Below are 26,204 nucleotides of genomic sequence, written 5' to 3'. Positions count from 1 at the left end.
TTTGGAAAATCAGCTCCTTGAGCCCAGTAATATCCACAATGGGAAATAAACATACTACTCACAATGTATCTCATACATTTTTCCTATTTATTGCTAGGGTTTCCAGGTGGGAATTCCCGCCCATTCTCTCGGGAATTTATCTTTTGCTTTTCCATTCCTGAATCCCAAGAAAAATTGGAAGGGAAATTGGGAAAATCAGCTCCTTGAACCCAGTATCGGCCGTCACTTAGTAGAAACGATTGATTGTGGAGAACAGAGAACAATTTATTATCTCGGGATTCAGGAATGGGAAAGCAAAAAAAAATTCCTGAGAACAGGCAGGAATTCCCGCCTGGAAACCCTAGTCCCCTGGTTCTCATTCGCTTTCCACTCAGCCAGCCTCCTCCCAACCCCTTACTCAGGTTTCTCCCAAAGCCGCTCCCCCTCATCACTGTCCACTTCATTTGCCAGTAGCTTTCTGAAGGTCTAGTGGCACCACTCTGTGTAAGCCCATCTTCAGGGCTCCCCTTTTGTGGCTGTAAGGTTGCATGTACTCTGCTTCCTTATCTTTTTATACTCGAACCCATGTAATCACTAACAAAAGACATTTTGTTTTTTCTAACCTAACATATAGACTATTTCTAGGTATTAATAAAATCCACACAATTATACTTTCCATAAACCTTCAATATATTTTATATTATTAATTAATACATTTCCATCTTCCAATGGAATAGATTCCTCTTCCTCCACTGTCATTTTTAGGGCTTGGAGCATGACCCTTTGTTTCTCTAACCATTCCTGCCTCCCAGATTAGCCCTTCTTCCCTTTCACACTTCCCTAATTCCACCTAGTTAGCAACCAAATCATTTATGCATTCTATTGTTTCACATTCTTAAAACCTCTTGTAAGAGTCCGTTTAGCTCTTACAATACCGTGTTTCCCCGAAAATGAGACCTAGCCGGACAATCAGCACTAATGCGTCTTTTGGAGCAAAAATTAATGTAAGACCTGGTCTTATTTTAATATAATGAGACCGGGCCTTATCTAACATAATATAAGACCGGGTCTTATATTAATTTTTGCTCCAAAAGACGCATTAGAGCTGATTGTCCGGCTAGGTCTCATTTTCGGGGAAACACGGTACATAACCCTAGAGAGCAACTGCTGTTCCAGACATCCCCGATGTGACACAGTCACATTATCCTACCCCTGCTTCCCTTCAACTCTAAGTAAACAAGGCCCCCAGGGTCGCTGCCCCTCGTCACGCAACTCAGCAGAGGCAGGCTTGTCTCACCTCTTTCACCTCTTTCAGGCCTGTCTCACAGGCTGAGGCTGCAGGACCCTTTCCCGAAGCGATCATCCTTCCATATGAGGCTGATCCCATTCCTTGGTGGTACTCCTCTAGGTATCCCCTTTCTTTTGTTTTCAGTCTCCCCTCCTACTGACTTTTTACCATCCACTAAAACATGATCTGCAGAAACCTTCCCTGGGCACTGCCCCGTTATCTAGCAGATGATTTCTCTTCTTCCTTACCAAATTTCTAGGAAGAGTCTGTGCTAGTTTGTTTCTACTTCGTTATCTCCAATTTACTTAATATATGGTGTCCTCCTGCTCTTGAAATTGTCCTAAGGCTGCCAGTTACTGCATAATTTCCAAATAAAATACCCTATTTCAGTTCTCACCTCGTGTCCTCTCCATACTGCTACCCACTTCTTCCTTCTGGAAACCCTCTCCCCTTTGGCTTCCTGACACCACTCTTCTGGATCATCTCTGTTCCCTCTAATGGTTCTTCACAGATCCCTTACTGGCTTACTCTACCAGCTCTCACCCCCACCACTGCTTATTCTAGAATTTCACCATCAGTTCTTTTCTCACTCATTAACTTTTAACTAGGGAATACCTTTAAAAATGGCTTCATCTTACTCAACTATGGTTATCAACTTTGTGTTTTTAGGGCAAATCTCCATCTTAAGCTCTATATTGTTATTTCCAAAACCTCCATAACATACCAATGTACTACATTATTTAAACTCAAGACCAAATCAGCAATGCCCTTACTCAAATCACCCTTATTGCAAGATGGCATTTGCACACACTAAAGCCAAAGAAGAACCTAGATTCACCCTCAGGGCCTCATCTTCCATCACCCTCATCAAAGCCATCACTGAGGCTTGTTAAGTCTACCTCCCAAAGACTTTCCAAATTCATTTCTTCTACTACAACTTGAATACAGGAACACTTCATTTACTATGCTTCATATGTGTTGCGTTTTTTACAAACCGAAGGCAAGACCCTCCACCAGCAAAAAGATTATGACTCACTTTATTGCGATGCTTTAATGTGGTGACTTGGAACCAAACCGTCACTAGTGGAGGTAGGCCTGTACTCACTACTCCTCTTTTTATCGAGACCCTGTAATGTCCTGCCTAGAGTACTGCATTCACATTCTAAACTGTCTCTTGTGCCCACTCTCCCCCTTAAACCACCCTCTATTCTGACAGATTTTATTTTCTCAAACACCATCTGATCCTCTCTCTCCTTTACCTGTTGATACATAAATGTTAGAATAAACAACTGAAAAAAATAAATTACTCCTTTCTTTAACAACTACAATAATCACTTGAACTACATAACTATTATCTAAAGCTGCTCATCCTGCCTTGTGGCTATCAGCCTCCCAATCTATACTGTACATAGTCGCCATATTACCTTTCCTTCAGCTTAGCTCAGTTTATTTTATGTCACTTCTCTGCTCTTAAACATTCAATAAGTTCTCCTTATCTACCATATGGAGTCCAAATTCCTTAGCCTGGATATAAAACAAACCCCAATCTGCCCATACAGCAATCCTACAGCGAGAATTTTATGCACCATCTAAACTAGACTATTTGCCACTTCCTGAACACAACTGAACTTTCTAGCCTCTGCATTTGTATTACATTGTTCTTCCAATGGAAGCGCCAGCTTCTCCATCTACCCTGTCCATTTATGTAAGCCCAGTCAATCACCACTCCCTCTATGAAGCCATCCCTAACAAGAATAGCCCAAAGTAACTTCTCTCAGCTTGGGACTCCTTAATATTATTGTTTCCAACTTGAGTCTTTAATCAGACTGTGTGTGTGTGTGTGTGTGTGTGTGTGTGTGTGTGTGTGTGTTCGCATCCACTACAAGAAGATTCCTGAGGACAGGCTGAGATCATAATCACACCATACACCCTGTGCTCCTTTACAGCATCAAATCATATCTAGTACATCGTAAATGCTTAAGAGATGCTTACTGACAAAATTAATGGAAGACTGGTATTGCTCAAAGTACCCTTATGGCCTTCGTTGAGAAAACCCTTAGAAAAATTAAAACTTACTGAATACTTACTTTAATGGGACAGTCAAAAGTCTCATGAAATTCTTCTCCAGAATACAGTCCAAACACCTGCACCTAAAAAGTAAACAGATCCTGTCAGTTCTCCATGAGAGCAACAAAGACGGCTGCCGAGTCAGTGAGAACACCTACTTTCAAAAATAATAAATAGGGCCAGCCTGGTGGCTCAGGCGGTTAGAGCTCTATGCTCCTAACTCCGAAGGCTGCTGGTTCGATTCCCACATGGGCCAGTGGGCTCTCAACCACAAGGTTGCCGGTTCGGCTCCTCGAGTCCCACAAGGGATGGTGAGCAGCGCCCCCTGCAACTAAGATTGAACACGGCACCTTGAGCTGAGCTGCCTCCCGGATGGCTCAGTTGGTTGGAGCGTGTCCTCTCAACCACAAGGTTGCCAGTTCGACTACCGCAAGGGATGGTGGGCTGTGCCCCCTGCAACTAGCAACGGCAACTGGACCTAGAGCTGAGCTGCGACCTCCACAACTAAGACTGAAAGGACAACTTGAAGCTGAATAGCACCCTCCACAACTAAGATTGAAGGGACAACAACTTGACTTGGAAAAAAAAAAGAAAAGTCCAAAAGAAAAGAAAAAATAATAATAAATAAAAAGTAGAACACACTTAATAATCTAAGGCCCTTGTGATCTCTATTAAATATCCAATGAAAACAATTCTATCAGGGCAAGAGTACTCTGCTGTAATTAGCTTTTATAAGCATCCCATGGTAGAGTTCCCTTTCAAATATCTTACGCAGCTCTTCATACATATGTGTCAGCCACACACATCAACGTAGGCAAGATCAGATGAACTGCACTCCATTTACAATCTTCTGTGGAATCTACTAAGAATGCATAAATGTCTGATATAAGTCTTTACTTATTAGTGCCTCCTAAAGTGATTCCAGGCTACTTTATTCATGCTTAAATCTTTTTTTCTGAGTGGTTTACTTTTAGAAAATTAAATATACACCCTGTAATGAGTATAAATTTACAGCTTGATAAATTTTATGACATGAACACATCCCTGCAACCACCACCGCTACCGTGAAATCTATCACCACAGACAAGGTGTATGGGTGTTTGAATTTTATATAAATGAAACCATACGCTACTTCGCTGGATTCTTGCCCTCAATATTTTCTTCATGAGATTTATCAACACTGTTGTATATAGCAGGAGCTGATTTTTTTTTTTCATTGCAGTATAGTATTTTAATGTATAAAATCTATGTATTCATCTTCCATCGGTCATTTGGGTTGTTTCCAGATTGGGGCTATTATGATAATGGTACAATAAACATGCTTTACAAATCTTTTGATGCACTTACATACACATTTATGAAGGGTATATAATTAGGAATAAAATCGTTGAATCATCGGTTATGCATCTATTCACACTTAATTGACATCCAAACTATTTCAAAGAGTGCTTTTGATCAATTTACACTCTTACTAGCAGAGCATAAGAATTCCAGGAGCCCTGAAACACTTGGAACTATCTGGGCCACTTAGAACTATTTCCCAGCACTAGGGATGTGTTCATGGTTTTGCTGATCTCTAGAAAAGTGATATTATTTCTTTAAATTGTGTAAAACTTCATTACTGAAAGCATCTGGGTCTAATGGCTTCTTGGTGAGAAGTTTTTAATTATAAATTCAATTTCTTAAATAGATATAAAAACTATTCAGACTTTCAATTTCTTTTTAATCTTGGTAAGTTAATGAGTGGTTCATTGTTGCAAGTTCAAAGAGGAAAATTTACTCATAATTCTTGGAAACAAATCTATTTACTAAAAGATAAAATCTTTAGGACACTCCATTCATTTTCTGACTACTATTTTTATACATTGTGCCAAGTATGCTATTTGGGTTCTAATAATAGCACATGGTACAATGTAACACAGGGGAAATCTGATTTACCCTGAGATAGTCTGTCAGAATGCATTCTTAACGTGACAATACATCTTTACCTACACCACCTTGCTTCTGATTGTTCAGAAGGTATCAAATCATTACTTTTATATAAATGTATAAGCATAGGATGCAAAAACTTACAAAATAGTAGTCTGAAGCAGGAAAGAAAAACATTGCATTCAGAGTTTCACTTTACTCAAGGGAAGTTTAACTTGACTGATCCCCCAAAACCCAAGAAAACTGAGTGAAATAAGGGAAGTACTGTATCATCTGAAACTTAATGGAGAAAATCACAACAAGTGGGTAACTGACGTTGCCTCAATGTAAACTCATACAGAACTAGGAAGTTTAAATTCTTCTAAAATAAGCTATTTCCATTCTGTACAACATGTGACAAAATGGTCCTATATCAAATCTTACAGTATTACTAATAACAGAACCCTAAATGCTGCCCCATGCTTTATCTCGGTGGTTCTCAAACCTGACTGCACTACCCAGTTACTAAGGGCTAGACCCCACCCTAGACGAATCAGACTTTCTGGTAGAATTCTATGTTAAAGATCCACGACTGACAGGATATAGCCAGCATTGAAAATCCTGCTCTTCCTCAGTTGGTTCTGCTAACAACACTGCCAGGTATGAGAGCAAACATCATTATGCCCGTGTAACAGACAAGTCTACAAGAGAATAAATTACTTGCCTAAGGTCATTAAAAGCAAGAAAAGTGTTCCCAGCCCTGTTTCTCTACATACTACCATCATATGAGATTACCTAAAATTTGTAAATAAGTAAGTTATCTTTCTACATAAAGTGTTAAAAATAGGGGGGAAAAACATTCAGTCCTAAATATTTGCCAAACTAAAGTGAAGGTGAATATTAGACTTTGAATTATGCAACTCTATGACAAAGGTTGAAAAATAAAACAGACTATTCATTCAAAAGGATAAACTTTCTTCTGCCTATAGCAGAGTAAAAGGTGATTTTTAAGAACAAATGTTAAATGATATTTATCGTGGGGAAAATTATCTGAGATGTAAACAAATGATGTATAAACCTGTTGAAAAAGACTGAGGTATGAGTAAACAAGAAGATACATATTAGGATTGTGAATCTAATGATGAAAATTAAATTACAAATTGCCAGGGATAAATGTCCTTTAAAAATTATGAATCCATACTGAAGATAGAGACTGATGAGGAGGAACAAACAGAAAAGAGAACAAATCACAGAAGGTCTCAGCAACCAGGCTGATACTCATCACAATCCTTGAGAACTAGTTAGAAGCAAAAATGCCACTGTCACACCCAGAGCAGGGGCTGGATCAGTGTTTGCTGAAGGCAGCAAAGAAGATCTGAACTCTTAGGTCACTCTCTATTAGTATGCTTAACTAAATAACATTTTCCCCAACTGTCCTTATTTTCTCCTTCAGTATAAAAACAAATATTGTAACTTCACAAGACAAATCTCAGAAACTTTATCAGTGCAAGCAGGGTGATTTGTAAAACCTTCAGTGTTGCGGCTCATTTCACTTATGTGACAGCCCAAACAAGTTGATCCTAAGTTATGCTGCTAAAGCTAATCAATTCCCAAACAAATCTCATTCATTTCCTCTCTCTCTCTCTTTATTTATTTTGGCATTTTGTCAGTAAATATCATAATCATTTGTGAAGAGATTCCATTGAATGACAGCCTAGAGAGCTTTCAGGAAGACCTCATCTAAGAATCATACAAAGGTTAAAACAGAGATGATCCTTTTGAAAATGGTATCCCCTGTAGCAGCCCTAACAACCTCCCCCAATTTGTCACCAAAATACCTAATGAAGAAAAAGAGAATTCAGAACAATTGGCCTTCTGGTCAATCTACTGAAAGTACTAGAGTTTCTCATTAACTACAATGAAGTAGGTATGTGATATGTGTTTTACTGCCTGACGTAAAGGAGAGCTGCCCTCATGAAACAATAAGTTAAGATATGGTTCCCTCTCCCCTTAGCATGAATTTCTACGGATCTGCTACCCAGAAAACTGAGTGACACCCCATCTGATGTAGAGGGACTGTGTGTGAGGTGGCCAGAGTGTCAGACAACCCTCCCAGTTGGTACTTCCCTTGTAACAACCTCTCTCAAACCCCAGCTTCCAAATAACAATAAGTGATTAGAACAGGATGAACATAGAAACTGTCATGACATCAAGGGAGGGAGCTGAAGGGACCCTCACAAGAAAGACTGGTTTCCATATTCTCCACCCATGCTGAGAGTCAGAGAGCAGAGAGAGGGTAGCAGAGGTTCCCACCTCTCCCTGGGGCAGCTATCAGCGGGTTCCCTCTGGTCAGAGGAAATTAACAGCAGCCTGTGTGGAGCTAAGAAGTGATCCCACAAGCCACAGAGGAGGATGTGCATGGCCGAGGGCAGCCAGACACCATCTCGAGGCTAACCCAGGTTCAGAAAGAGTCTGTTCTGGATTGGATTAAACAAGCAACAAAGACACACACAAGAGCTGTAAAAAGAATACCGCAGAACACAATTCCAATGACTCAGAGGGAGAAAAACCATGCCTTTCAAAATGTTTTAATAATAACCAGAAAAGAAAGGAAACCTAGAAAACTCTTTGGCGACTTCAGTAAGAAAAGACCTCCGTGAACCTGGGGCAGAAAGACAGAACGAGGACGGTGACGATGGTGATGGTGAAAAAGGTAAGAGCTAACAATTCCTACAGGCTTCTTCTGCTCCAGGAACTTTTCCACACAATTTTCATATATTAACTCACTTATTCCTCCTAATAACCAATGAGGTGGGTATTATTACCTCCATTTTATAGAGAAGGAAACAGATTGAGGCACAGAGAGTAATGAATAACTTAGCTCACATTACACAGCGAAAATGTGGCGGGTAATTCCACTCCTAACCATCATCAGACCATATTGCCTGACACTCTATAAGAAGTTGTAATTTAAAAAAAGTAAACACATATCTGGCTGATATGAAAATAGAGCTGAGAGACAGAAAGATTTCAGGAAAATTAAAAACACAAAATGGAATAAAACTCCACTCCACAAAGCAAAGCTGACACTGGAACAAAAGCAAATCAGCAAAGAAAATAAACAAGAGAAACTCTCCCTGACCACAAAGAAATGAGAGAACAAAAACAATAAGAGAGCAAAGCCCGTATGTGGTGGGGGTGTGTGCCACACTCTATGACCAAGTTTTCTTACAACTTATGTATGTTAGAAAGGAGAGCAAGGGTGAATAGTGCTAATCCACTCATCCTCTTAACCTCGAAAAGTTTAGGTACAGTAAATCGGGAGGGGAAGAGGCCAGAATACAGTGGGTTAAGGAATGAATGGTTAGCAATAAAAACGGTTAATACAGACTGAGAGCTCCTGTACACCTGGCACTTGGGACATTCCCTGGCAGGACCCCCACTGTGCCCATTGCCAGCTGAGGAAGCGGAGGCACTGACAGAGCAAACGAGGTGGCTGCTGCCCAGGCACACGGAACACAGAGATAGCTCTCTCTCAGGCTCTGCATAATACTGCCTCCAGCCTAAGTATTATTGAGTTTCTTTGAAGAAATGAGAACAAATGGAACTGAAGCAATAATCCAAATCAGAACTGAAGAAAACTTTCCTGAAATGAAAACAATACTTCAGAATATAGATCAAAAGGATTTACTGTGTTTCAGACAAAAATTAATGAAAACAGACCCAAACAAGACATGACTTAGCAAACTGATTACAAGCATCACTTATTGTTGTCGTTGTCATTATTGTTATTAGTCTGAGTTCCAAGGCAGGACAAGAAAAAAATTAAAAAGGTTTTGTGAAAGAACAAAAGTAGGCTGGCCTCACATGTGTCTACAAAGATAAAGGTCACACAAAAGAGAACATCTCAAAAATTTTGAGAGAAAAATATTTCAACCCAGAACTCTATTTCTAAACTGATTCTAGTTTACGTATGAAGGAAATACATAAGAGATCAGAAAATAAATGTATATGTACTTATCAGAAAGTTACCTAAAAATGTATGCCAGTAAACTGAAACCACTCCCCCCACCCACACATAAGATATGTGTGTAAGTATATCTCAAAATTTAGAACTCAAGCACAGAGAAGCTATGGAATAAAAAGAAAGAAATGAGCACCAGCTGAATAAATAGAGGAAATTTTAAACAACTGTTAAAATTATGATTTTCAAGCAATATCAATATCAAAGATTATCCTTGAAATAGAACATAAATAATTATTTATATAGGAGTCTTAATATACCGAAGAAAGAGAAATCACAACAACCATTTAAAGATGCATTCAATCTAGATATTTGGAGTTTGTCTTTATAATAATCTTTATTTTTATCATCACTAACCACTTTACCAGATCACTCTACACTGGCTGCCCAATTTTCACACCGCTGACTACGCCACAGCAAGGGCTAGTAACATAAAAATGTGCACTGAAACACTTATTTTCAATTCTAACAGTGCCAATAAAATATATGAGAAAAACATTTTTTAAAATGTATCATGGGTCTACATCAAAACACAGCAGTTATAAATTTGACTAAAATGGAAAAACAGAGGTGTCTGCCAAGAAGTGTACTGCAAGATATCTGAGGGTCATCTCATTATCCACCAGACACAGTAGTTAAAAAGCCCCACTCTGCCACATCAAATAATTCTCCTACATTTAAAGTTCTGAAAATTCCTAGATAAAAAGCATCTCAATAAAAATTATGTTCCAATTAAAAAAAACGAGTATTCTCTTTCCACAAATTAGTTCAATTAAAATGGTATCAGTCCAGAAGGAATTCCTCATCGTTAAGAAAACAAAATGAAGATGATCTTTCTTACAAATACACGAACACAAAAATGTTCCGGTAGTTTGGATAATTCTTTTCAATTTCTGCACATACCAACTCTTCCCTCAATCTTTCTTTGAGTCTCGTTCATCTCAGAATTTCAGAAGGTACTGTAAAATCTGACAGTGCCTTTTAAAAAGCACAAATGTTCCAATTACTATTTCAAAAGACTCTTTAAGAAGCATTAGGCTGAGATATATAAAATGCATTCTTGTATGTCAAGACTTCATTTTTCTTTTGTTAACAGATTAAGTGGGTATAAATCTTTTATACTGAGTACACTGTTTTTAATTTACTCATCTTAATGGCCCATTCAATTTAGATCACATGAAAAATACAAAATTAGATTAGGAAACCTGTTCTCTTCATTCAGGAATAGGTGAGGTTTTGTAATGATTCTTAATGCATTCTCTTCTTAAACTGTTATTTTAGAAAAGTAGTTTAAATACACTGTGCATTTGAATTTTATCATTGCAAACATCAGAAAGGACTTCCATCGACTGAAAAACAAAAAAGACATTCTTATAAGTGGAAAATCAATCACCACAACCACTAAATGTCACAGCTCAACATCAGCAAGAACTGATAATTGTTAGTTATACACTGCACAAATGATGTATGTCCTCAGTCGAGGAAGTGGGTGCGGGTTTTTAGAAAACTGTACATATATTGATTTTACATTTATTTAATGTGGCCATTGTAAGACACTTTATTCTTCTGATAAACTATGATTGCTTATCAAAAGATTCTATAATTCAAGAGCAACATTCATAACTTGTGAAAATGAAAACCACCAGCCCACAGAAATCAGGCCCACAAAATCCAATTTTGTGGATTTATGGCAGAAAGGCATTAAACTACTGTCTTGCAGGAACTGCAAACTAGTCACTGAAGTATAAGTGGCATAGAAGTAATGATTAAGGTGACACATCCCCCTGCCACAGCTGTTAATCAGCTTAATACTAGTTATATTATTGACATTCTTGTAATTACTTTTCCTAAGGCACATTTGTGCAAAATGTATTTTACTTTAATTATGAGCCATCGAAAGCAAGTCCAATACCCAAAAAGAATAAGCCAGGTTCTCCTATGCAGGTATGTAGTAGGCAGAGGGCTTGCGAGCACTTGGAGTGGGTGATGTCCCAGAGCCCTGCTTTCCATGTGACCATCAGCGCCATACCTTGCCGTCCTCCGAACACACGCCCATGTGCTCTCCACTTTCATCCAGGCTAATCTGATTTATCTTCACAGGACTCTATTAAAAAAAAAAAAAAAAAGTCAAACTTTAGGAAAATAATAATAAAACACCTTAGCGCTCTGTAAATTTAAGTGATACAACTTGTCTATTAGTTTAGATGCATGAGTCCAAGACATATTTTTTTTGTAAATGAAAATGGTAAAATACAGATTTGTTCCCAGACATGTAATATGCCCAGAAAGCTAAGACTTCCCCAAGTTATCTACTTCACACTTGAGGTCCCTAAAATGTTGTTTTTCTTACATGTTATATGCCTTTTTACTTGTCCTGTTCTATTTATTCCACACTTCTAAAATTCTTTCCCAACCAAATCTGTTAAAAGAACAAAACAAAAGCCAAAATAGAAATCACAATGTAAAGAAAAATTTTAATTGTTTTAGTTTGGTTCACCAGCCAATCTATTTGCTTTTCTCTTATAAATTAGTGGGCCAACTTTTATTTATACTTTATGCTCAGTGCTTTCTGGGAAGAACCCACAGGGTCTAGTTGATATTAACTTTGTCATCCCCCATTCTTTTGAATCTGAAATTTAAAAATTTGTGAAGATACGAATCAGGCTTTCTACTTTGGATGTATTTTCCCAAATGTAAATGCACAATTGTGCTTTTAATATTTTTCACAGCTTTCCAGTTCTCTATGTAGCCAACTGTTTACTAAATGGTGGATATTCTCATAGAAGTAAAAAATCAACGAATGTTGACATTAAAAAAATGACAAGCTCTTTTTTTCCTTCTTGAATAATGGCAGTTTCCAACTGTCTTACACAAAGCATGATAGGAACAAACTATCCATGGAAAGTAAGCCTTCATCAATTATAACCCGAGCTTGCTAATCAGTTATTTTTAATAACTCATGATAAAAGAGTTTGGTTTATTAAGAATGAATGGAAATATACAAAATTGAATGTTGGATCCTTCTTCAATGGAAGGTACCTCAGAGCTGGTTAGTAAGCGAAGGTGAGGGCAGACCAAGACCCCCAACCCGGAGAAAGGCCACCTACGAATGACCAACGCTGCTGAGGATCCCCGGGTACTGGCTGACACCACTGGCCACAGAATCCTTTCCCATCGTGAGCCCTAAATCACCACACAAGCCATCTCTTTACAAGTTCCTAGAATGTTAGAACAGGAAAGGACCTTGAAGAGAGCTACTTGATCCATTTAACAGGAAAAGCAACTGAAGCCCATGGAGAAGAATCACAATAGAGAAAAAACAGGGCCAGCACTCCAGCCCTGAGTAGTGAAGGGGCACCCTGCAAAGGGAGTGGTGTGATGGGCAAAGCAAAGGCTGTTGGGGGAGCACTAATGCCAACGTGTCTGCATTTCTGGCGGAGAAGTCTGAACGCTCAGCGTCTAGTCTTCTTTGGAAAATGCTTTCCTCGCGGAATATCTTCCATTAACAGTTTCCTTATTCTGATCTTTTGTTCACCAAACAACATTTTTTAAAAAAGATTTTATTGGGGAAGGGGAACAGGACTTTATTGGGGAACAGTGTATACTTCCAGGACTGCTTTTTTCCAAGTCAAGTTGTTGTCCTTTCAATCTTAGTTGTGGAGGGTTCTGTTCAGCTTCAAGTTGATGTCCTTTCTGTCTTAGTTGTGGAGGGCGCAGCTCAGCTCCAGGTCCAGTTGCCGTTACTAGTTGCAGGGGGTGCAGCCCACCATCCCTTGCGGGAGTTGAACCAGCAACGGGCAACCTTGTGGTTGAGAGCCTGCGCTCCAACCAACTAAGCCATTGGAGAGGCAGCTCAGCTCAAGGTGCCGTGTTCAATCTTAGTTGCAGGGGGCGCTGCCCACCATCCTTTGCAGGACTCAAGGAATTGAACCGGCAACCTTGTGGTTGAGAGCCCACTGGCCCATGTGGGAATCGAACCGGCAGCCTTCGGAGTTAGGAGAATGGAGCTCCAATCACCTAACCCACTGGGCTGGCCCACCAAACAATATTTTAATACTCATTTTACTCTTGGCAAATATAAATTCCACATACTTTATAATCTACCTCAAATTATAATGTAATCGGTGCATGGAGTCTGATCAATGTCAAGGTTTCCTGTCCTGTCTGATACTGTACTATCCACATGTGACCATTTATGCAGAAAGTTAGTTAAAATTAAACTAAATTAAGAATTCAGTTCCTCAGTTGCACCAAGACATGCGAAGTGTGCAAAGCCACATGTGACCAGCTTTACCGTGTTACAGGGACACATTACGAAAGGCTTTCACCACTACAGAAAGTTCTACTGGACAGTGCAGTCCCAGGCACGAAACCGAGCCCCAGTGCTGACTGCAGTCCTCCTTTACAAAGCCCTTCTTTACTGCAGCTTACATTCAGAAGTGTATTTTCTTTGCACACACATGTCAATATTGATGTAATTTGTTCTTGGACTTGTACTAAAACAGCTCGGAGCTTGTACATGGCCTGTACTAATATTCTCTGAATCGCGCTGTATCATTTCCAAAGATCTGGGAGCCTCATTAGCTGACCCTCACAGCTTCAGGGGAAAGCGGCCAGCGCAGGTTGGCTACCTGCCCCGCACAACAGGAAAATGAGGCCTCGGAGTTTCTGCCAGTTGTCTAGAACTACAGTGCCTACTATTCAGAGACCAGGCCACACAGTGGTATTCTATGCACAAGTAAGCCAAACTTTTCATTCCAGTGTTTCTTCCTGAGCAGAATCTGATTGAACCACCACATAAGCAGTATTAGGGAGGAAAACAAATCATACCTACAAAGTATGAGAATTCTCTTTCCCTCACTTCTATTAGCAATAGAAATGTTTTCCTTTTAACCTTTTTTTCTGCCAAAGATCAATATTCATTGATTTATTTCCCTAACTACTAATAAACTATTTTTCTTAAGTCTGTCCGCCAATTAATTAGCTCTTCTACAAACTGCTTCTTCACATTTCTTACCCATTTTTCTATTAACATGTTTGATGTTTTCTTGTCAATTTCCTTTTTTTATTTTTAGGGTATGAGGTCTTGGTACAATTCTTTACCCAGACATTGTATATGGGGTCTCCTATATTTCTTTGCAAGATGGATATTGCTTTATTTCTAACATTTAAGTCTTTAATACTTTAGGGATTCATTTTATTTTCTTTCAAATGGATATCCAGTTGGCCTAGCCTCACTTATTAAATAACTCATCCTAAAGAGAACTATGTTTATCATACAATACATGTTCATATACACTGAAATAATCTTCTGGGTTTTCAATTATGGTACCTGTGTCCACTGCTATATTAATTCAACATTGATCTAATTATATAGGATGCATAAAGTATGTTCTGATATTTGGTAAGGCAAGACACAGTCACAATTCTTCACACTTTTCATGGCTTTTCTCAAGGATTTTTATTATTCCATGTAAATTTTAAGATGAAATGACCCCCATGTTGCTAAACACAATGGTCATTGCTTAATCCTAACTTACTTTCCCTAACAGGGGCATGTTACACTGCAGACAGCTCTCTCTGCTTTGCTTCCAGGAAATCATACTTGTTTTTCCTTTAAATTTCTAGTTGCTCCTTCTCAGACTCTTTGGGTGGGTACTCCTGACCCCTTGATCTCTATTTCATGGCTCGGTCCTTGCCTATCTTCCCATTCACATCTACACTGCCTCCCTCGGTATTCTCTTCCACGTCATGGAATTACTCCTAAATTTTCATCTCCAGATGGGACCCCTCCCTATTACAGACCAATACACAGAACTGCCTATTTGACACATGGACTTGGATGCCTAATGGGCATCTTAACTACAACATATCCTGACACTCCCTCATAAAAGGGCCCTTCTTGATGATGACCTCCCTATCTCAGTTGAGGACTAGCACATTATTCTAGTGGCTCAGGGCAAAACCCCTTGGAGCCATCCTGTCGTGCTTTTACATTCTATGTGTATCTGTCAGCAATTACTACCATCTTTGCAAACAAAATTTATCCAGATTTTTCCTCACCCTTCAGCTGCCATCCAGGTGCAAGCCACCATCATTCTCCTTTAATTTATAGTCTCTTAACTAATAGAGGGTTTGCTTAAAACACCCCAATGGCCTCCCATCTCAGGATGAAGTTTTTGCTACGACCTCACAGTCCCAAATGACCTCCTTACAACCCTCCCTCCAACTTCTGACCTCATCGGCTCTGCCTTGTTCTCTCCTCCAGCCATGAGGGCCTTCTTGCTGTTTCTCCTGCCTTACAGTCTTTGCATTTGTTTGCTCGTGCAGGAAAGCTTTGCTGCCAGCTCTTCACTGGTACTGTGTTTCCCCCAAAATAAGACCAGGTCTTATTAATTTTCGCTCCAAAAGATGTGTTAGGGAGTATTTTCAGGGGATGTCTTATTTTTTTCATGTACAACAATCTACATTTGTTCAAATACAGCCACGTCATCTTCTTTAGGAACATACTAAATGCGTCCATCTGGTTGACGATCTTAACTGGGGCTTCTTTTCGGGCTAGGTCTTATTTTCAGGGAAACACAGTAGTCATTTTTCTCATACTGCTTTCTGGCCATCTGATCTAAAATTTCAAAATTTCTCCCAAGAGGTTTCTTAACTCTTTCACTGCTTTTTTTGTTTTCTTCTTAGCACTTACCACTATCTTACTTATGCATTTTACTTATGTATTGTACTTATTTATCTTATTTACTGTCAAATTTACTCACTAAAATATTAACTTCATAAGAGGTAATTCAAAGAGTACAGAATTGCAATCATACACAAATTCTTCCAGGGCACAGAATAAAAAGGAAATGCTCCTTAACTCATTTTACCTTACCAGCATACACTTACAATCACAAAACTCAATAAGGATATTATGAGAAAGAAAAAGTCCAAGTAAATCTCACTCATTGAAATTAAAGGAAAAAATCCTACAGAAAATATTAATGAAATCAGCATACATATAAAAGCCAAGTTTATCCCAGAAATACAAGGAGGGTATAACATAGGGAAATTAATTAATATATAATTTTCTGCATTAATAAAATAAATGAGCAACAGTGAAAGATTATCTCAATGGATGCAGAAAGCGTTGATGAAACTCAGCATGCAATCATGGTAAAAACGCTCAGCATACATACTAGGTGAAAAATCCCTGTCTCACTTAATGGTGAAATGCTGAGAGCTTTCCTTTGGTATCTTTACAATGTTGATTATTCTAATCCATCTACATAAAGCATTTCTCTATTTATTCAGGAATTCAACGTCTTTAAATAAGGTTTCATACTCTTCCTCTTGAAGGTCTTGCACTTTGTTTCATTCTGGGAGTAGCTATGATAGTGAGCATCCTTTTCTCATTTCCAATATTATGATTCCACTTAAAGAATATACAAAAATGGACACGACTACAGTATAGTGCATGGGAGAGCACGTGGATGGTACACAATGAGAAATAAAAGCTAGGCGGTTATTAGTAGCCAGTGGAGTACAGTGGGACATTCTAAAGGAATTGTAGCAGGAGGATCTCGGGGTCCACTCTAACACAGTGGGAGTCACATGACTGCTGCTTTGTAGCTGCTTCACTGCACATTTTATGTACTTTCAAAAGTTATATTTCACAATAAAAATAAACATTAACAGTTTTAAATAAAATTTAAAAAAACTTGCCCATGAAAATGTCTGGGATCAATAACTTCAATGGGCTTTTTCTTAGATTATGTTTTTTCCCATGATTGCCAAGGTACTCAAATGTTCTAATTCTATTCTGGTCATTTATATTTTCCCAGAAAACAGTGCATTTCAAATTCTTAGTGAAATATTTTTTATTTTACCTTATTTAATATTTTCATAATACTGAGATTAATACTACTAATAGTAAGCAGTAATACTACTACTACTAAATTAGGGTTTATTATGTTTATTATGTATAGGTTTTATTCTAAGAGTTTTATACATACTATATAATTTAATCCTCACAGCAATTCTATGAGGTAGGTAGGTACCATTAATTTTCCTATTTAATATTTGCAAATATTAAAAAATATATATAGCAGTTTCTTACAGGTATACCAGTATTTTATTTCTTTTTTCTTTCATTATCCTTTTCAGATGTTCATCAGTTGTCTTGGTCTTTTTATAGAAGCAAGATTTCCATCAATAAATTTATTGTATTTTTAAATGTTTTTTATTTTATTAGTTTCTATTCTTAATCAATATTAATTTTTCCTTCTTGTGTTAGAACGATTTTGTTGACCTTACTCTAATTTCCTCACATTGACATACTGCTTGTAATTGCTCATTTGTTAATCATAAAATAATAAACTGTTTTGTATTTTCCTTTGAGTATACCACTGACCATAAGCCAGAGGCCAGAAAATGATGTAAATTGAAATAACTATTTCCTCTTTGAGAAAAGTAACATTTTATTTTATTTCGAAGGATGGAGACTGTTATTTATTTATCTAGCTATTATTAAACTCTAGTGTCACTACAATTATGTTCATAGAATGTGATTTGTGTATTTTTTAGAAATTTACTGATTTCTCTTTGAAACCTAAGAGATCATCCTTTCAAAATAATTCATATTCTCTATTTTAACTCAAACTAGACATGTTTTTAATGTTACTCGTGTTATTCAATTTCTACATATCATTTGTTTTTTTCTCTTCTTGATCTACTAAAAACTGATAGAAAGGTTTCAAAATTTTCCTGCTACCAACTGGAATTTTGTCCATTTCTCTTTGAATGTCGAATAAACTTTGGTCGGATATTAGAGGCCCTATAATTTGGCACATAAAAAGTATAACTATTTTCCTTTTAGCTTGTAAATATAATCAATATAATGTACCTTCTGCTAGTTAATGCTCTTTGCCTTAAACTCTACTTTTTCTCAAACATTTTTATTGCCAACGTACTTAATTTCTGTTTGGCTTTTTATAAGGTATTTTTGCTCACATCTTTGTTTTTCACTCCCATCATCTTGTGGGATAATGTGTCCTTCAAAGCTGAGGCAATTTTTCTTTTACTAACAGAATATCTGGTGCATTTAGTGTTATCTCTGTTACTTTATTATATTTTTTAGAATTATGTTTTCCCATTTCATTATTATTCTTTTGCTCTATTATTCAAATTGTTTTCTTTCATCTACCTAGGAAGAATTTAGGTGTAGTTCATTGGATTTTTATCTTATTAGTGATTATTATAAGTTATAGTTAAATTATGTTCCCCACTCCACCCCAAATCAACACAATTGCATTTAACTGATTCATTGAGAAGATGAGGGATTTAGCACATGCTCATTAGCCACTTACTTCCCTTACCTATTTTAAAGCGAGAGTACAGATATTTTATATTTCTAGGGTCACTTCAAATAGAACTGAAGAGAAAAGCCAGTTAATATATCAGTAAAAATTACAACCCTAAACTCTAAGTTCTAAGCATGAATCCAGAGGAAGAGAGTGTTTCACTGGGTGTCCATAATTTTAAAATTGATTCACAAGAGGTTATTATAGATTAAGGATATTTACTCCTTCTCATGTAAATTTCAAATAACTTTGCAGCTTACTGTACATTTTAAAATTTTCTTTACTTCCTAAAGAAATTTGAATGTTTAACTCACAAAAGAAATAGTACAAATTGTAGGTAAACAAAAACAAGCATCATCAACCTCAGTAATAACAAATACATGGAAAATAAAACCATAAGATATTTTGCCTGCGGAATCAGAAAAGATGTTTCAAGTACCTACTTTTGGCAAAGATGCACAAAAACACATACTCCTCTTACACTGCTGGTGGGAAGTCAAATTTGGAGAACCTTCCAAAGGATCATTTGGCAAAGTGTATCAAAATTCTTTAAAATTTGCATTGCCTATTATTACACCCAAGGAGAAGTAAGAAGATTATTTTATAAAGATGCTTTTCATAGCAGATTTCTTTTGTACAACACTAAGGAATGGAAATTATCTAAATTTCCAAAAGCAAGGAATCTAAACGATAAAAATTAAAAGCATAAACAAAAAAATTAAGTTAAAAAAAGTATTATGTAGAAAAAATTGTGGCTGTAGCAAAGAGAGGTCTGGCCTTTGGCCATGGCTCCTGGGAGATAATCTGTCACCTCAGCAGATGAAAGGGTCCTCCTTGTTACAGGTAGGGCCAGTCAAGCCCAATAGCCTTAGGTGGGGGCCAGCCCCCACCTAAGAGAGTTAGGGTAGGGTCTCTGGATCACAGGGTGCCAGTCACCCTGGAGGCCGAGCTCGACCATGTGGACAAGCTGTCAGCCACTCAGGCCTACGGAGGAGAGCCCCAGTAAAACCCTGAACACCAAGGCCAGCTTCCATAGCTGGCACACCTCTCTGCCAGGAGGGTAAAATGGCCTGAGTACAATGGAAGCGGCACTTTTAGAACCATCCGGGCTGTGCCCTATGTGTCTCTTCCCCTGGCTGATGTTTTGACCTGTATCCTTTCCCTGTAAATAAACCATAATCGTATAATCTCAGTAAGGTCTGTGAGTCCTTTAGCTAACCATCAAACGGAACTCCCAGAACTTGCAGTCGGCTGTCAGAAGTCTTTCGCAGCTTGGCAGTTCGGAGGATGGTGCCCCCCAATCGCACAATCTGGCTAGCTCTGCGTAAGTACAATCCGATGTTTATAAATACTACTGTGTTTTCAGGTATTTACATGTAATATGTGACTGGAAGTACACACTCCCAAATGTCAGCATTGCTTACATCTGGGTGCTGAGAAATTATTGTTTAGGTGGTCCCTTTTCATGTTTTGCTAATTTTTTACAACAAAAATTGATTTTGTTTGTAATCAAAAGATAAATATTTTTTAAATGACTATGTAGCAAATTCATCAATCTAAAAACAAGAAGAAAACAAACTTAATCTTGATTGCTAAAGTCATCATTCTGAGGACCTGCAGCACATATTTTTATCTTGAGAGATAATCAAGTATCACCACTGTGCATATCAATTTCTATAATAGTTCCACAACATTTAATAAACAAATGAATAACAGGATGTCAATATGACAGCTGTCAATGTTACCAAATCATTCCCTTCAGAAATAAATAGGAACAAATGCCTCACACATACCTGTCATTTCTAGACTCTAGAAATAAACAATAACGATAACAACAGGAAGAAAAACAGGAAAAAGAGACACAGTCCAAGAAAGAAACTGGAGTGCACGATTCGGTGGTTCTTCAACACCGATCTCTCCAATGGCTTGTTTTATACATAGAACTTACAGGGTGTGTTTGCAAAGATGAGACACTGGAGTAGATGTAGATCAGGATAAGGCACCAGAGAAAAAGGGCCTCAGCTGTATTTTCCATTAGCTACAATTTTATTCCTAATAGAGACATGTTTGGAATTCTGGACAATATAAGTGAGTTTGTTCAAAAATCAATAATGTCAAGCTGACACTATAGAACATACAAAAATGTTTCCTTAATGGAACAAAAAAAGACGACTAAGGAAGCGGGAGGGGGCAAGGACCAGCACATGTAAATCCAAGTCCACCACAGGTGGTCTCAAGTTCTTAATTTACAGAAAAGGCAAAATTACCAACATGTACATCTCATGTGATGATCAATTAACTAATGAAAATTGCTTGAAATAAATACACTTACTCTGGATTATGTCAGCTCTTCAATGAGGAATAAATTCACGGTCATTTTGAAACCGGCTTTTAATGGTGTTCTTTGTGGCAAGTTCTTCTCCCCTGACACCCCTCATCATCCCACCTTAAACTATTGGTCCCCCAACAGTGAACCCAAGAAATCAATCTGCTAATGTATAATTTGTAAGGCTCCTCTGACTAACAAATTGATTCTTTCACAAATGCTGCATCCCCATGGACACTGGGTGGAATGAATAAGAACAGCAGATGAGATTGCATTTCCTTCTCGGAGGTGCACTAGTCCGACAATCCCAACACCCGCACAGCTGCCCTATGCAGCCTCATGCTGCTAGGTCACAGGCAGCTGCAGCAACGTGAATGTGTGAAAAGCAAACGTCTGTTCTTCCATCCTTGGGAAAAGCTCATTTTACTGCTTATTCTACTCTCCCCTGATGAACCCTCCTCCTCCCCCAGTAAGCAAGACCTCCATCTGCATTTAAGAAGCCTCTGAAAAATACATCTAATTGTGGGTTTTCTACAAATCGACAAAACAAAATTAAACAAAACAAACATTTATTATCTCAATGATTTATTCTATGGCCAGAACGGCCTAACTTTTAACTATTAATTCTCAAATCTTCTCAGGTGATCTAAGAGTTCATCTCTAGGTTCGCATTAAATCCTTTAAATCAAAATGGAGAATGAATTTATCAACAGACAATATTGAAGTTGGAGAACTTCTGTGAAACTTTCTTGAAAAGTCTCAAAAATATGGGTTTAGTGAAAGCAAAAGAGAACTGGCTCCAGCCAGTTACTCACTCAGTGTCCCTGCAACCTCATATCCCTGTCACTCCTGAAAGCCATGGTAACTGGTAGGTACCCACCCTCCACAGCCAGCTGTCCCCAAAAACCACCAAGCACTTCCCGGGCAGGAGGAATGGGAAGTCTCTTAGCCTTCCTTTACAGTAGCAATCTCCACTGTTGAAATGACCACAATGGGCTATATAAACAGTGTTAAATAAAAGAATAATAAGGACCCTTTTTGTTATGTATAGTTCTGTGACAAAAGCTAAACTACATCATTCTTACCAAGCATATCAGTTTCCCCTCACTCCCCGCCCCCTGCCAAAAAAAAAAAAAAGGCTAAGAAAACATGAACCCATTAAAAAAATTAAATCTCAAGTGAACAAGCATAACAAATACTAAGGGAAGAAACTGAAAAAATAAAATTCTACAAGAAAAGATGAAGGATATACTCCTAGTCTGACTTCAAAGCAATATTAAATTCTGGATATGTAATAAATGTTAAATTAAATGATTTTAAAAATCTTCAACAATGACAACAAAAGGTAGAAAAAATGATTAATAAACATACAGTGAAAAATTGGTTCAGGATTAAAACAAAATAATGCAAAAGTCAACACAAAATTTAAAATGACAGAGACAAAAATTAAGAGGCTGGAAATTTCAGTTACCAAATTTGAGTTATAAACATCTTATTAATCACCAGGAAGCTAGGTTGCTGGCTTTCACTTGAAAGTGAGAATACATGAGGACTTTCAGTTAAACAGTAAAGCTATTTAATGTTTTCACACCAGGCACAGGTAATGAACTCCCACTCCCTTGGGACCCCTGGAAAGGCTCCTAACGTCCTTTCTGCTGGATGGGACACCCTCTTGTGTGTTCCAACATCACACCCAATCAGAGCACACCTGTTTCAGAACAATAACTCACTCAGTTGCCTGCCTTTGGCAATTAACTTGAGCTCCTAGAGAGCAGAAATCTACTTTAAAACCCAGCAGCAGGCACAGAAGAAAGGACTCAATGAAGCTGTGGAAAGAATGAGAACCCCAAGGCTCTGAACCAGAAAACTGGCTAAATAAATAAGAGCTTTGTAAGAAGCCAACTCATTAAGCGCAGAATACATAAAAACAGAAACAAGATTTTTTTTAAAAAATGTTATTTTCCTAAAAATGAGAAAAGTTTTAAAGAATGGTAAAGCCTTCAATGGAAACGATCAATGGAAAGAGTTAACTTCTAACATGCCCCCGTTCTTTTGAGACCCAAGGTTTCCAATTCTCAGTATCAGTATTGAATGTGAAGAGGAGCTAGCGACTTCACATGGCAATCATTTCCCCACGACACAAGCTATAATATAGTTCACAGTTTAAGTAAATATGCAAGAACTGTGTCTTCTTATGAGGTTTTACAGATGATCCTACATCTCTAAGGTTTAATAACTACATTAATTTCAGGTTCTTGAAGTGATAATCCAGCTTTTAACAAGAGCTGCTGTTTCTGCAGATGGAGGAAAAACGTTTTATCAGTAGCAATTCATTCCAACTTGAGAAATAATTTAAAAATCTGCAAAGTCATTTACTTTCCACTCTGAATAAACAGAAAGGGTAGTGGTAAAATGTGGCCTAGCTGCATATGTTACATTTAAAATTCTGTATGATAATGTGGCTGAAATATACTTTATTCCACAGCTATTGATCACCTTATACTTTCAAAACTAAAAGTATATTTTTTCAAAAAAAAAAAAAAATCCTAAAATTCACATGGAACCACAAAAGACTCTCAATACCCAAAGCAACATAGAGAGAAAGCTGGAGGCATGACACATCCTGATTTCAAACTATATTACACAGTTACAGTAATCCAAACAGTATGGTACTGACATAAAAACAGACACACAAACCAATAGAACAGAATCAAGAGCCCAAAAACATATGGTCAAACAGCATTAGACAAGGGAGCCAAAAATAATAAAATGGGGAAAGGATAGTCTCCTTAATACATGGGGGGAAAACTGGATATTCACATGTAAAATAATGAAAATGGACCCCTATCTTACATCACTCACAAAAATTAACTCAAAATGGATTTAAATGTAAGATCTTAAAAGTAAAGACTTAGAGGTAAGACCTGAAACTATGAAACTCCTAGAAGAAAACATAGGGGAAAAGCTCCTTAACGTTGATCTTGGCAATGAGTTTTTGGATACAACACTAAAAACACAAGTAATAAAACCAACCAACCAACCAACCAAACAACCAATCAAAATGAAATGGAAGAAAATATCTGCAAACCATATATCTGATAAGAGGTTAATATCCAAAATGTACATGGAATTCATACAACTCAAAATAGTTGTCCCTCGGCATCCATGGGGCATCAGTTCCAGTCCCCTCGCAGATACCAAAATCTGCGGATACTCAAGTCCCTTACGTAAAATAACGTACTATTTGCATACAACCCACACACACCCTCCCGTATACTTTAAATCATCTCTAGATTACCTATAATACCTAATACAATGCAAATGATCTGGAAATAGTTGTTAATACTGTACTGTTTGGGGAAGAATGAAAGAAATCTGTATAGTTCAGGGCAGATACATCCTTGGTAGACTTAACTACATAGTACATGTCAGCAACAATGTAACTTTTTTTTAATACTTTCAAATCCATGGCTGCCTGAATACACAGATACAAAACCCACTGATATAGAGTGCAGACTGCAGCAAGAAAACAATCATATTTAAAAATTGGCAGAGGATTGAATAGACAATTCTCCAAAGAAGACATACAAATGGCCAACAAGTATATGAAAAGGTGTTCAACATCAGTAGTCACAGGGAAATGCATATCAAAACCTCAGTGAGCTTTACCTCACACCTGTTAAAATGGCTATAATGAAAAAGATAAGAGATAAAAGTTGGCAAAGATATGGAGAAGAGGGAACCCTTCTCATACACTGCTGGTGGGAATGTAAACTGGTACAGCCATTATGGAAAACAGTATGGAGGTTCCTCAAAAAATTAAAAATAGAACTACCTTATGACCCAGCAATCTCTCTTCTGGGTATATACCCAAAGGAAATAAAATCAGGATTTCTAAAAGATATCTGCACCCCCATGTTCACTGCAACATTATTCACAATAGCCAAGACATGGAAACAACCTAAGTGTCCACTGACGAATGGATAAAGAAAATGTGGTGTATATATACAAGCATATGGATATTATTTAGCCATCAAAAAGAAGGAAATCCTGCCATTGATGACAACACAGATGGACCCTGAATGCATTATGCTAAGTGAAATAAGTCAGACAGAGAAAGACAGACACTGTATGACCTCACTTCTATGTAGAACAGAAAAATATTCAACTCATAGAAACAGAGTACAATGGGGGTTGCGGGGGCTCGGGGGTGGGTAACGAGGAAATGCTGGTCAGAGGGTACAAACTCCCAAGACGAGGAAGCTCAGGGGACCTGAGGCAGAACAGGGAGACTGTAGTTACTAACACTGCGCTGCGTACTGCAGATGGATGCTAAGAGAGGAGAGCTTTCAAGTTCTCCCTGTAACCATAACAACACCCACTTGGCAATTATGTGAGGTGAAGAATGTGGTAACTAATCTTATCATGGTACGCATTTTGAAATATATGTGTATCAAATCATCACATTGTACACCTTAAACTTACATAACTTTCTATGTCAATTAGATCTCAATAAAGCTTGAAAAAATAAAATAAAATTGCATATTCTGAAAAAGTACTAACCTATTGATATAAACAAAGCTGATTTCTAAGTGAAAAGCATTTACTGAATAACGTATATATTAGTTAAAATACTGAGCATACCAATATCATTACTTTAATAATATGAAACAATTACATGTGTTATTTGAGGTGACGTCTGTTATGGTCCCATAACAGGAGCTCAAAAACACTCCCCAAATATCACTATCTATGGAACTACAGGTGATTCTCCTTAGAGTGATTTCAAACCAGCTGTAGTGCTTCAAGCAGCTGTAGGGCTCATCATAGCTTTCCCCTGAGGCTGCAAAGTTAATGTGGATAAATATGAAATGATTATTTTACAGCACAGGGTACACTGCCTACGTGGACCTTCTCAGAGCCTTAATAAATATTCTATATTCCACAAGAAGAATACAGTTCGATAGGAAAAAATTAATTTAAGTATCTCTCATTAGCCACTTTCACTTCAATTCTAATGATCAAAAAATAAAATTACCCAATTAGAAAATGAATGTCCTTGATTCAAACTCTAACTAGTATCTTGGAAATAATCAAAGAGAAAAAAAAATAATCGGGGAATGAGAAGAATAGAAAGAAGTTATAAGAACCACCTTGTTTCAAAACAATTTAGTCCATTCATTGTGTCATCACTGGTTTAACACTTTGGCTTAAATTTTCTGCATTTATAAGCAAGGTTTATCAGTCTTTGATATGCATCAAAAT

General features: G+C 37.6%; 1 protein-coding gene across 4 annotated transcripts in view; it reads right to left on the bottom strand.

Annotated features, from left to right (window-relative positions):
* Positions 1–26,204, bottom strand: part of VPS41 (VPS41 subunit of HOPS complex) — a 170,830-nt gene that overhangs the window by 97,216 nt on the left and 47,410 nt on the right. For all 4 annotated transcript variants that reach the window (XM_019710243.2, XM_074340531.1, XM_074340530.1 and 1 more), the window contains 2 exons: positions 11,296–11,370; positions 3,355–3,417 (listed from right to left, as the gene is read on the bottom strand). In XM_019710243.2, the coding sequence (XP_019565802.1) occupies positions 3,355–3,417; positions 11,296–11,370 (138 nt within the window). The remainder of the gene's footprint in view (positions 1–3,354; positions 3,418–11,295; positions 11,371–26,204) is intronic.

The sequence above is a fragment of the Rhinolophus sinicus genome, linkage group LG09 (genome assembly GCF_036562045.2).
Source record: "Rhinolophus sinicus isolate RSC01 linkage group LG09, ASM3656204v1, whole genome shotgun sequence".
Taxonomy (NCBI): Eukaryota; Metazoa; Chordata; class Mammalia; order Chiroptera; family Rhinolophidae; genus Rhinolophus; species Rhinolophus sinicus.
This window is presented reverse-complemented; position numbering and strand designations above follow the sequence as displayed.